The following is a 12,854-nucleotide window of genomic DNA, read 5'->3' on the forward strand; positions in this document are numbered from 1 at the left end:
GTTGTGATTTTCTATTTGGACATGTTAACTCATTAATGTATTTATTCAATTAACCTCAATCTGCAGTAACAGCTCATAAGTTAGATAGGTACCAGGTACTAATGCAATGGCTCATTTCCCTGATCATCTGGCTGTCCATTGTGGCATCATCGTGGGTGTAATAATCTGAGCTGTTTACCCTCCTCCCCACCTCAGCAGTGACTGCACTGACTGTAGTTGCCTGTGCAGAAGAAGCAAATATTAATTGAAAAACATACCCCCCTCCCCAAAGTTGGTAGAAATTCAAAATCAACGAGAGTCCTTTCTCAAAGTATTTGCTCACCATCGTGTCTTTAGTAACAAGATCAAAATGATGGCTAATCCTGCTGTGATCATAGACAATGGATCTGGGCTCTGTAAGTCTGGGATAGTTGGTGACAGCATCCCTACATCAGTCATACCGTCTGTTGTGGGCTGCTCCAAAACTACAAAGGGACCACGTAGTGCCAACCTAAAAGACTATTATGTTGGAAAAGCAGCCCAAGCCAGGAGAGAAGTCTTGAGTTTGAAGTATCCAATTGAACGTGGCATGGTAACCTCTTGGGAGGAAATGGAGATGATCTGGAGATACATCTACGGCTTTGAACTGCGCGTGAAATCCAAAGAGCGGCCGATTTTGCTGACTGCTGCCCCATTGACTCCTTTCTTTAATAGGGAAAGGATGGCTGAAATCATGTTTGAAGGCTTTTCCGTACCCGCAATGTTTGTAGCTATTCCAGCTACATTAGCACTTTACACATCAGGTCGTACTCGAGGAGTGGTCTTGGACAGTGGATACGGAATAACTGATGCTGTGCCCATCTATGAAGGGTACTACCTCCCCGATGCTGTACAAAGACTTAATCTGGCAGGAAGTGATATCACTACAAGTCTTTGGAGATTCATGTTGGAGAATGGCCGCTCTTTTGCTGAAAAGATGGAAACAGATGTTATCCAGGACATCAAGGAAAAACTGTGCTATGTTTCCCTTGATTCCAAAGTGGAGAGCAATAAACCAGTAGAAGAAATACAACGTGAGTACAGGTTGCCAGATGGTACACAGATTATGATCTCAAATGAGCTTTTCAGAGCACCAGAGTTGCTTTTTACACCCGAGAACACAGGATTAAAAGATACTGGAGTTCACAAGCTATTGTTAAACAGTATTGCAAAATGTGAAGAAAGACTGCATAAAGAACTATACAGCAATATGTTGCTATGTGGTGGCTCAACCCTTTTCCCAGGAATGGAGGAACGGTTGCTCAAGGAGATCAAGCTACATACACCCAGTGGAGTTCCAGTCAAAGTCATTGCTCCACCAGAAAGGAACTATTCTGTTTGGATGGGAGCCTCGATCTTAACAAGTTTGGCATCCTTTAAACATATGTGGATTACTCTCAATGATTACAATGACTTTGGGCCATCTGTAGTGAACAAGAGATGTTTTTAAACAAAAAGAACCACGTGTCCCAAAGTTAGACTATAGTGATCAAATTTTTAAATGTATGTGATCAGATACTAGTTCAAAGCTCACAATGTCTCGAGTGTAGCTCAAATCAACAAAGGATTTGGAATTAATATTTCTTACCAGCAATTCCAGTTTAATTGTATTTCTTGTCATCCTTAATATGTACAAATGGAGCCAAACAGCGTGTAGGACAAACAGTTGATGTGAAAAAGTGCTTTCTCTAGTAGAGCATTGTAAAATGAACCTATTAACTTGCTTTGACCTTTTCTTCATAGTCAAGTGCACAGCCAATAATCACATTGGTTCTCTGGTTTCTAATTTCTCACTTAGCTGATTCCTGCTCCCCTCCCTCAGTCAATCTTCCTTCCCTGCTAAAGATCTTCATTCTCATTGTGCTTGGGCAAATATCAAGAGGAGTTTCCATTGTGATATAAAAAAATTCCAGAACCTTTGAATATATTTCAGAATGCTATTTAGTGATGCCTGGTGCAAAGTGGACATTACTGGCATCATTAAATAATCCGCCAGCACTCATGGTCTATGGTACTCCCATTAGGGTTATTGGTTCCAATGGGAAGTGAAAGGGGCTCTTAGGATAGGTGGATACAGAAATAGAGGTTGGTGTGGAGTGGAAATCAGGAAATTAACCTTAATTGTTTTCAACATGAGATTAAATGGGCTCTTAGTGTTTAGAAATATCAAAGGAGGACTGCAGGCTTGCTAAGGTAGAATTGCACTTTGGGAGTGGAAAGTTCATTCTTTTCATCTTCACAATCTCCTCTAAATATTTCAATCATACTTTTCTTACAGAAAAGCTCCTGATTGACATTGGTATACCAGTCCTTCCAGGTCATTTTTCAGAGAAGGTAGATTTTCTGATTTGAACTCACGGGATTTGGCTAATGTTGTGGCTTTATTTCAGAAGGGCTACAGGGACAAGCCAGGGAACTGCAGGCTGGTTGCCTAACATCAATGGTAGGAAAGCTACTGGAGGGGATTCTGAGGAACAGGATCTACCTGCATTTAGAAAGGCAAGAACTGAATGATAAGGGATAGTCAGCAGGGCTTTGTGCATGGGAAATCGTGTCTCATGAATTTGACTGAGTTTTTGAAGAGGTTACCAAGAGGACTGATGAGGGTAGGGTGGTAGACATTGTCTACATGGATTTTAGCAAGGCTTTCGACAAGGTCCCGCATGGTAGGCTGGTTCAGAAGGTTAGGTAATATGGGATCCAGGGTGAGCTAGCCAATTGGATACAAAATTGGCTTGGTGGTAGGAGGCATAGGCAGGTAGTGGAGGGTTGTATTCCAGACTCGAGGCCTGTGACCTGCTGCTTGTCACATATACTAATGATTTGGATGAGAATGTAGGTGGCATGATTAGTACGTTTGCGGATGATGCCAAAATTAGTGGTATAGTGGACAGTGAAGGAGGTTGTCTAAGGTTACAACAGGATCTAGTTTAACTGGAAAAGTGGGCAAAGGAATAGCAGATGGAATTTAACCCAACCAAGTGTGAAGTGCTGCCGTTTAGGAAATTAAGCCAGGGCAGAAAATACACAGTGAATGGCAGGGCCCTGGGGAGTGTTGTTGAACAGTGGGAGCTAGGGATGCAAATACACAGTTCCCTGAAGCTGCAACACAGGTACAGTAGACAGGGTGGCGAAGAAGGTGTTTGGCATGTTTGCCTTCATTGGTTGGGGCATTGAGTATAGGAGAAGGTACGTCATGTTACAGCTGTACAAGACATTGCTGAGACTGCACTTAGAGTATTGTGTGCAGTTCTGGTTGCCATGTTACAGGAACAACGTGATTAAGCTGGAGAGGGTGCAGAGAAGATTCACAAAGATGGTGCCGGGACTGGAGGGCTTGAGTTATAAGGAGAAACTGGATAGGCTGGGACTGTTTTCCCTGGAGCAAAGGAGACTGAGGGGTGACCTTATAGAGGTTTATAAAATCATGAGGGGCAGAGACAGAGTAGACAGTCACAGTCTTTCTTCCTGGATAAGGGAGTCTAAAACTAGGTTTGAGGTGAGAGAGGAAAGATTTATAGAGGATCTGAGGGGCAATTTTTTCATACAGAGGGTGATGGGTATATGGAACAAACTGCCAGACAAAGTGGTAGAGATAGGTACAATTACAATGTTTAAAAGACATTTGGACAGGTACATGGATAGAAAAGCTTTAGAAGGATATGGGCCAAGTGGAGGGAAGTGGGATTAGTTTAGGTAGGCACCTTGGTTGGCATAGACAGGTTGGGTCAAAGGGCCTTTTTCCATGTTGTACAACTCTATGACTCTTATTGGCTTTAAGAGTCTTTACTGGCCTGACTGCTGCTGAGGTGAGTAAAGTCATAGATTGACCAGTATTGGGTTAGTGAATGAAAATCAAAAAGTGGCTGATGCTGGAAATTGGAAATAAAAACAGAAAATGCTGGAAACATTCAGTAGATCAGGCAGCATCTGTGGAAAGAGAAACAGAGTCAATATTTGAGGTTAAAATCCTTTCATCAGAACTATGAATGAGAGAAAACAAATAACTTTTAAGTTGCAGAGAGGATGGATGAGGGATGGTTATCTCTCATAGGGATGTTGCCATGGGGATAATCTGCAAAGTTTCCTGGTTGATGGTTTAATGAGGGTAGTTTGAGTGAGGGAACATGAACAAAGGAACACTGTGGCTATTAAATGAGGGGAGAGAGAGACAGAGAGACAGAGGGAGATGGAGAAAACAAAGGAACGTAAAAGCCTCAAATGTAGAGCTGTGGGAAATGCCCAGCTAATCAGGCTGTGCTAATGGAGAAAAGAAGACTTGAGCAATATTGCTAATGGGTGACTTAGAACAGAATCTGTCAGTTCTGATATAGACAGAGAAAGTGGGTTACCTGACGTTATAAAATTTGGAAGGCTGCAATGTTCCCAGACAGAAGATGAATCACTGAGTCTCAAGCTTATATTGGGCCTCATTATAACAGTACAGGAGGTCATGGACAGATAGGTTAGAATGTGGGTGGAATGGAGATTAAAGTAGCAGGTAACAGGAAGCCCAGATTGCCTGTTGGAGTTCTAGAATATCTGCTATAGACCAGCATCTCAAAGTTAAGAGGTCTTAAGTCCCTTTCATAACACCAGCCTATGATGGCTTTTCATGGGCTTGTCTCAGTGGAAATACAAAGTGCTTCATGGAGTCTGATGCAAGAGACAATTTCTCCTGGCTTTCAACACAATATCGTACATGTCTTTTATAAAGTTTCTGCTGTAAAATATAATTCATTGTGAGCCACACTGAATAACTTTCAATGTACATATTATGTTAATATTATTGCAAACATATTATCACTTTAGTATGAAGCAGAATTTTTATGATTTAAAACAAAGTAAACAATCATTCACAATTATGAGAGGTTCTGACCGTTAAGGAAAAACTGTGTCACAGTCAGAAGAGCCTAACACACCTTTACTGTAATTAGTAAAAGAAAGTATAAAGAGTCAGAGAGTTTGTTTATGCACCAATATGTTTTGATTTGGAAAGACTGCTGGAAACACATTCAATAGTAACTTTAAAAGAGAATTGTATATATATTTGAAAAGGAAGAATCTGCAGTGCAGAAAATGGAGGGAATTGGGACTAATTGGACAGTCCTTTTGTAAACCAGCACAGACACAATGGACTGATTAAACTGATTCTGTGCCATGTAATCCTATGAAACTTGCTGATTATGAAACTCATACAGATTAAACTTTCTTAAACTATTGCATGAATAATGGATCAGAATATAGTCTTATTTCAGTGGATTTATATATTAACTCTTGAGCTATCCCATATAAAACAAGCTAAGTCACCAGCTGGAACCACATAAAGCACTGGCCAAACATTCTTCTTTCATTCCGAAAGGGTTAAGGACTTGAAAGTATTTCTATGCAGAGAAGGATAATCAAAAGAGAACAATGACTTATTTTTGAAACACTTTGGGTTCATTGGTAACATTGTGTAATAAAAACCATCATCATGGTTAGATTTTTCACTAAGTATGAAAATCTATATTTCCAGTTGACTGTATCTCTGCAAGTTCCTTCACTTCCACAATAACTATAGCGACATTTTGCAAGTTATTACAAATGGAGTAATCTCCAATTTTTGCAAGAGTTGCCTTATTGTTAAGTAGGTGAAGAATGTTAACCCAAATCCATCATCTTTTAGATGCTATTATAACTTAAACTCAAAAATGCAGGGTTGACCACAGATTTTGTTACAATCATGATATTGAGGAGTTAGGCACAGCAACAACTGAACAACCTGAGGTATCCAGGATTTGTTGTGGTCACCCATGAAATGTAAAGATATCTCTACAAAACCAGCCGGTAAAGCTACTAATGGGTGATGATCCATCGCACAAGTGGATATATCTGTCAGACGACTGAATAGAGATCTGTACCATTGAAACTTCTAAGTACATAAAGCACTGAAAGATGAAAATAAACTATGTTTGAATTGTAATGAGTATTTTTGCTATAATCTTCTTGTGGCTCAAGTATTCAGCTACTGTGTAAAAATGAAGAAAAAATATTTATATAGCACCCTGTCACGTCCTAAGGATGTCATAAAAGAATTCAAAATAAATGTTTTTTTGTACTGTGTAGTTATCATTGTCTTTCTTTCTTTTTCAATCTTTTTATTAGTTTTCAAATTAATACAGATTAATATATAACATCAATGTTTGTACATGTAATACAAAGAGATCGGGAGAACAATCATGGCATGGATAATCATAAAAAACAATAAAGTATATTAAAAAATCTGTAGATCCAACGATCTCAGTGAATGAATATAATATAAAAGAAAGGAAAGAAAAAGATTTATTATAAAATATAAAAGAAAGAAAAAAAAATCCCCAAAACAATAAGAAAATTTATAAACAATATATCAAACCAAACTAAGCTAAAGAAAAAAAAATTCAAAAAAAAAGGAAAAAGAAACTGGACTAAAATTTCTCAGTAGAAACAGAGCAATATTATGTCATCAACTCCATTCCTCTAAGTTGAAAGGGAATCTATATCATGTGAAAATATTGAATAAATGGACTCCAAACTTCCTCAAATTTAAGCGAAGGATCAACTGTACCGCTCCTAATTTTTTCCAAGTTTAAACATGATATCGTTTAAGAGAACCATTGAAAAGTAGTAGGGGGTATTGGATCCTTCCATTTAAGCAAAATGGAACATTTGGCCAATAAGGTAACAAAGGCAATCATATGGTAAGCAGAAGCAGATAAATGGCCAGACTCTATCCTTGGTAATCCAAAAATTGCAGTGATAGGGTGAGGTTGTAAATCAATCTTCAATACATTTGAAATAATGTTAAAAATATCTTTCCAATATTTTTCCAAAAGAGGACCGGACCAAAACATATGTGTCAAAGAAGCCACATTCGATTTACATCTGTCACATATAGGATTTATATGTTGATAAAAACGAGCTAGCTTATCTTTTGACATATGGGTCCTGTGAACTACCTTAAACTGTATCAAACAATGTCTGGCACACATTGAAGATGTATTAACTAAATGACGAATTTTCTTCCAAGTCTCTGTAGGTATAGATGTCTGGAGTTCACTTTCCCATTCATTCTTAATTTTGTCCAGTGGTTCTGAACGAATTTTCGTAATTAGATCATAGATTATTGCTATCAAGCCCTTCTGACAAGGATTAAAACCGAAAATTTTTTCTGTAATTTCAGTTTTGTAAGGTGTCGGAAAAGAGGGTGTTATCATCGTCACTTAGGACTTTACAAGCATCAAGTGAGTTGGGCAATGAGTAAATCTGTTTTGTTGGTATTAGAATTTAGAACAATTTTCATTTCAAGTTGACATTAAACCCTAGCTTATTTACAGAAAGTCAGAATGTCCTGACATACTGGTTGAGACTGCATATAACAATTTTTGGTCTGGATCTATTTATACTGCCTTTGCCCAATTCAGAACACAATAAAACATATTCCGAAAGAGTTGCAAGTAGAAAGATCAGGATGTTGAGCGAAGAGTGGCTATGGGCAAACTGAGTTCCTAGATCTCACAGATGAAGGACTATCATTCAACTCTGGACATGGTGATGTTTTCTCATCATGGCCTTAGAAAAGTATACGGTTGGAATTTCTTCCCTCTAAATGTTAGAGCTCGCAGGATGTATTATATTACTTGCTTGTCCTTTTCCTGCTTGGCATTTACTGTAACTAAAGATGGTGCTGTTCCAACACTCTATTAGTAAGTATATTAAAACTTGCTTAAAACCACTAGAGACTGAATCACATGGAGATTATTGTTTCAGGATGAACAACTCTTTGTTGAGTACATAACAGTATGAAATCTACTAATATTGATGCCCCTGGGCGAGACCTCAGTTAAAGGTAATAAGTAAAAAAGTATTAAAAGACTGATGCTCATCTGAACAAACCAGAGAACATTTGGCTATGACTGAGGTATAAATGGACACCAACCCTGCCTGCAAATGTAAATGAGAAGGAGATATTTTAATTGTGACTGATTTATAGGAAGCAGACAATGCAATACATAAAACAACCAAGCATCCCCTTAATTAAACCACCAGAAATCATAGAACACTAGGATGTTGGCTAGACCACTGTTGAAAATGAGGCAATTAACAAAGGAAGGTCAGAAAGCTGTGCTGCTGCTGGGCTCTGGCAAGAAGAGAAAAGTTTTAAATTGGAAGAAGCACAAACGGAAGCAGAGCAGCTGGAGCTGAAAATTCAATGAGATGAAAAATGCCACACCAAGATTGATTACGGCAGAAATAAGCCAATTAAATAAAAAGCTCTGTATCTGTAAATTACCTGTATCTTAAAACTACAAGAAAGCCATGAAGAACTGAAGTACACAAATGTTAGGATTAAAGGGAGAAAATCAGTGTTTGTGGAGTATGTGTTCCCCAACATCCAACTAAGTCTATTTGTAGAGTGTGCAAACAAATGCACATGAGGCACAAGGAACTCAAAACCAGATGTGCCCTATTCATTTAAGTGCCCCTCACAGACTTCCTCTATCAAACTTTCTGTGAACACTGTTGCAGGCTGGAGACCAATTAGTCATATTACACAATCCTTAGAGAAGTTTAGCCTTTAAGGTAAGAATTATTGCTGACAACCCAGATTACGTTTACTAGGCTGCTTCCTTTACTGAAAAAGCAACGACTAAATTGAAATCATAGGTTTACACATTTTACGGATTCAATATAGCCACCTGTTTGCACCTTGCTGTGACTTCTCAACAGCGTGGTCCCACCTGCATTGAGCTCCTAGGCTCATCTGCAATACTACAATACTTCTTGACCAGTGGTGGGATGCACTTCACAGACCTCCATGTCGTACTCCTGGGTATCATGGAATAAGTGGCTAACCTGGACCTGTGGAACCTATTGCCAACTTTCACTGGATAATTTTCAGTCCCATAAATCTCTGCTAACTCCCCAATATCCCAGCTGGGAGATACCAGTATTTGAAGTTAGACAACCTGAACCACATCTTCTGGCTGGAGTTACTGCTTCCACTGTTTCCATTTCTGCTCATCCACATTTGGTCCTGTGCTGAAATCCCTGGAGTGGAGTTTTAAACAATGACCACTGACTGTGAGAGTACAATCAGCTGACACAGAAATCAAAACGAAACAACACCCTCAAGACTTGCAGAGATCCATGATAAAGATCGTTGGATTAGATCAGTCAAGGACCCCATCAAAATTGAGGGCTCACAATCCAGAGGTGGGTTTAATAGAAACGATCATAAAATTGGTATGTCAGGACAAATGTGTAGTCCTGTTGTTGATTTGCAAGTGAGGTGAAGTGACGTGGCTTACACCTGCTTCGCCTGACTCCTCCATCCAACCTGAGGGCTTCTTAGTTCACTGAATGGACTGTTCAGTGTCCTCAGGCAAAGTTAGAGGCAGAGGGGTCTGCTTCTTAATAACTCGTGGTGCTCGGATGTGATGGTCCTGGCGAGTTCATGCTCACCCAACTTTGAAAATCTAACGGTGAAGTGTCGCACATACTACCTGTCATGGGAGTTCACTTCAGCTATCCTGACAGCAGTCTACATCCCACCCCAGATGGACGTGAAGCCTGCATTCAATGAACTATACTCTTTGGTCAACAGCCTAGAAACAGGATATGCTGAGGCCCTCTTCATCATTGCAGGTGACCTCAACCAGGTCAACTTCAAGAACGTTACCAAAATACTAGCAGCATGTCTCCTGTTCCGCCAGGAGCCCAAACACCCCTGACCTTTGCTATACAACTGTCAAAGGTGCCTACCAAGCCACCCCCACCCTCACTTTGCTAAGTCAGACCACCAGGCTGTGCTCCTTCTTCCTGCATACAAACAGAAGCTGAAATGGGAGGATCCAGTACAGAAAGTCATACAGTGCTGGTCTGCGGAAATAGATGAGCCTCTATGTGACTGCTTTGAGTCAGTAAACTGGTTTATGTTCAAAGACTCAGCTGCCAGCCTAGATGAGTATGTCATCACCATCATGGATTTTATCAGTAAGTGTGTTGAGGTCTGTGTATCAAAGAGGACAATCAGGGTGTTCCCAAACCAAAAACCATGGATGAACCAGGAGATCCACTCCCTAATGAGGTCTAGGACTGCAGCATTCAAATCAGTTAACCCTGATCTTCACAAGAAATTGAGATACAAGCTCCGTAAAGCTATCAGGAATGCCAAGAGACAATACCAGTCCAAGATTGAGCTCCAGAGCAGCTGTCAGTTGTGGGAGGGCTTACATGCTATAATGGGCTACAAAACAAAGTCGGCAGCATTGCTGACAACAGCACATCTCTTCCTGATGAGCTTAATGCATTCTATGCACGTTGTGAACAGAACGGGATTGGAATGTCACCACCCACCCCGACAGCCTCCAATGCACCTGAACCCACAATCACCGTTGAGGACATATGATCAATCTTCTGGAGAGTGAATCCGTGGAAAGCATCTGGCCCAGATGGTGTCCCTGGCTGTGTCCTCAGATCCTGTACAGATCAGCTGGCGGGGGTATTTGCAGACATATTTAACCTCTCCCTGCTTCAATCTCGGGTTCCCACCTGCTTTAAGAAGGCAACTATCATCCTGGTACCTAAGAAAAACAAGGTAATATACCTTAATGACTACCACCCGGTGGCTCTGACATCCATCATCATGAAGTGCTTCAAGAGGCTGGTCATGGCACGTATTAACTCCAGCCTCCCAGACAACCTGGACTCACTGCAATTCATCTACTGCTGAAACAGGTATATGGCAGACACCATCTCCCTGGCCCAACACTCATCTCTGCAGCATCTGGACGGTAAATACACCTACGTTAGACTATTACCTATTGACTACACCTCCTCCTTCAATACTATAATTCCAAGCAAACTCATCACCAGACCCTGAGACCTGGGACTCAACACCTCCCTTTGCAACTGGATCCTTGACTTCTTGACCAACAGACCGCAATCAGTAAGGATAGGCAGCAACACCTCCAGCACGATTATTCTCAGCACTGGTGCCCCACAAGGCTGCATCCTCAGCCCCCTACTCTACTCCCTGTACAGTCATGACTGTGTGGTCAGATTCTGCTCTACCTCTACAAGTTTGCAGATGATACCACGGCAGTGGGCAGAATCTCAAATAACAATGAGTCGGAGTACAGGAAGGAAATAGAGAGCTTAGTGACATGGTGTCATGACAAACAACCTTTCCCTCAAAGTCAGCAAAACAAAAGAGCTGGTCATTGACTTCAGGAAAGGGGGCAGTGTACATGCACCTGTCTACATCAATGGTGCTGAGGTCGAGAGGGTTGAGAGCTTCAAGTTCCTAGGAGTGAATATCACCAATAACCTGTCCTGGTCCAACCATGTAGATGCCATGGCCAAGAAAGCTCATCTGTGCCTCTACTCCCCAGGAGGCTAAAGAAATTTGGCACGTCCCTTTTGACACTCACCAACTTTTATCGTTGCACCATAGAAAGCATCCTATCTGGATGCATCATGGCTTGGTATGGCAACTGCTCTGCCCAGGACCGCAAGAAACTGCAGAGAGTTGTGGACACAGTTCAGCACATCACAGAAACCAGTCTCCCCTCAATGAACTCTGTCTATACTTCTTGCTGCCTTGGTAAAGCAGCCAGCATAATCAAAGACCCCACCCACCCCGGACATTCTCTCTTCTCCGCTCTCCCATTGGGCAGAAGATAGAAAAGCCTGAAAACACGTACCACCAGGCTCAAGGACAGCTTCTATCCTGCTGTTATAAGACTATTGAACGGTTCCCTATTATGATAAGATGGACTCTTGACCTCACAATCTACCTTGTTATGACCTTGCACCTGCGCTGCACTTTGTCTGTAGCTGTGACACTTTATTCTGCATTCTGTATTGTTTTACCCTGTGCAACCTCAGTGCACTGTGTAATGAATTGATCTGTATGAATGGGATGCAAGACAAGTTTTTCACTGTGCATTGGTACAATAATAAACCAGTTCAATGCAATTCATTCCATTGACCCCATCTCCCGGATGGGTTGGCATTAGGGTTAGAAAGGCAATAGTCAGGTCAAGTGGCTGGTGCAACAAATATAGTTGCCATGTATGGATCAGATCCTTAATGCCATCATGATAACTGTCTCACCTATTTTTACCATTATGCCTAGCCCAGAATTAAAACATTCTCTCACTATGTCCTGATATCCATGCTTTCTGTGGAAACAATCGCATTATGGTGGCCCAATGGTGTAGCAGGTACTGCTGCCGCCCCATAGATCCAATAACCCAGATTTGATGCTGACCACTGATGCTGTTGGTGTGGAGTCCACATGTTCTCCCGGTGATTGTGTGGGTTTCCCCAGGGTGCTCTGGTTTCCTCCCCCATCCCAAAGACTTGCTGGTTGTTAGGCTAATTGATTACTACCCCTGCTGCAAGTAGAAGCAGGGTGGAGTTGATGGGCATGTGGGAGATAATAGATAAATGAAGGAATGAGTTTGATGGCATTGATCTGACAGCCAGCAGAGATTTGATGGGTGGAACAGTCTCCTATTTCACAGGAAAACGTGAGGAAATAGGAGAAAGTAGCCCATTACAAAAGATTCAGGAGAGTAACTAGTGCATCTTGGTACTACCAAACTGTTTTAATTCCCAACAGATCTAAATATCAATTATCAGAACTGAAATGTTCTCTCTGTTTCATTCTCCATAGAAGCTGGCTGAGTGGCTGAGGGCTTCCAGTACTTCCTGTTTTTGTTTCAGATCTCCAGCATCTGCGGTATTTTGCTTCTGTGACAGAGATTAGTCTGAAGGAAAATGTACTAAATAAGACGAAATAAGAA

General features: G+C 41.0%; 1 protein-coding gene across 1 annotated transcript; it reads left to right on the plus strand.

The window, feature by feature from the left end:
• Nucleotides 1–349: 349 nt before the first annotated feature.
• On the plus strand, nucleotides 350–1,468 carry LOC127569977 (actin, clone 302-like). The gene has a single exon (XM_052015110.1). It carries the CDS (start codon nucleotides 350–352, stop codon nucleotides 1,466–1,468), a length of 1,119 nt encoding a protein of 372 aa, XP_051871070.1.
• Nucleotides 1,469–12,854: the final 11,386 nt, after the last annotated feature.

This window comes from Pristis pectinata, chromosome 4 (assembly GCF_009764475.1).
Source record: "Pristis pectinata isolate sPriPec2 chromosome 4, sPriPec2.1.pri, whole genome shotgun sequence".
In the NCBI taxonomy this organism is placed as follows: Eukaryota; Metazoa; Chordata; class Chondrichthyes; order Rhinopristiformes; family Pristidae; genus Pristis; species Pristis pectinata.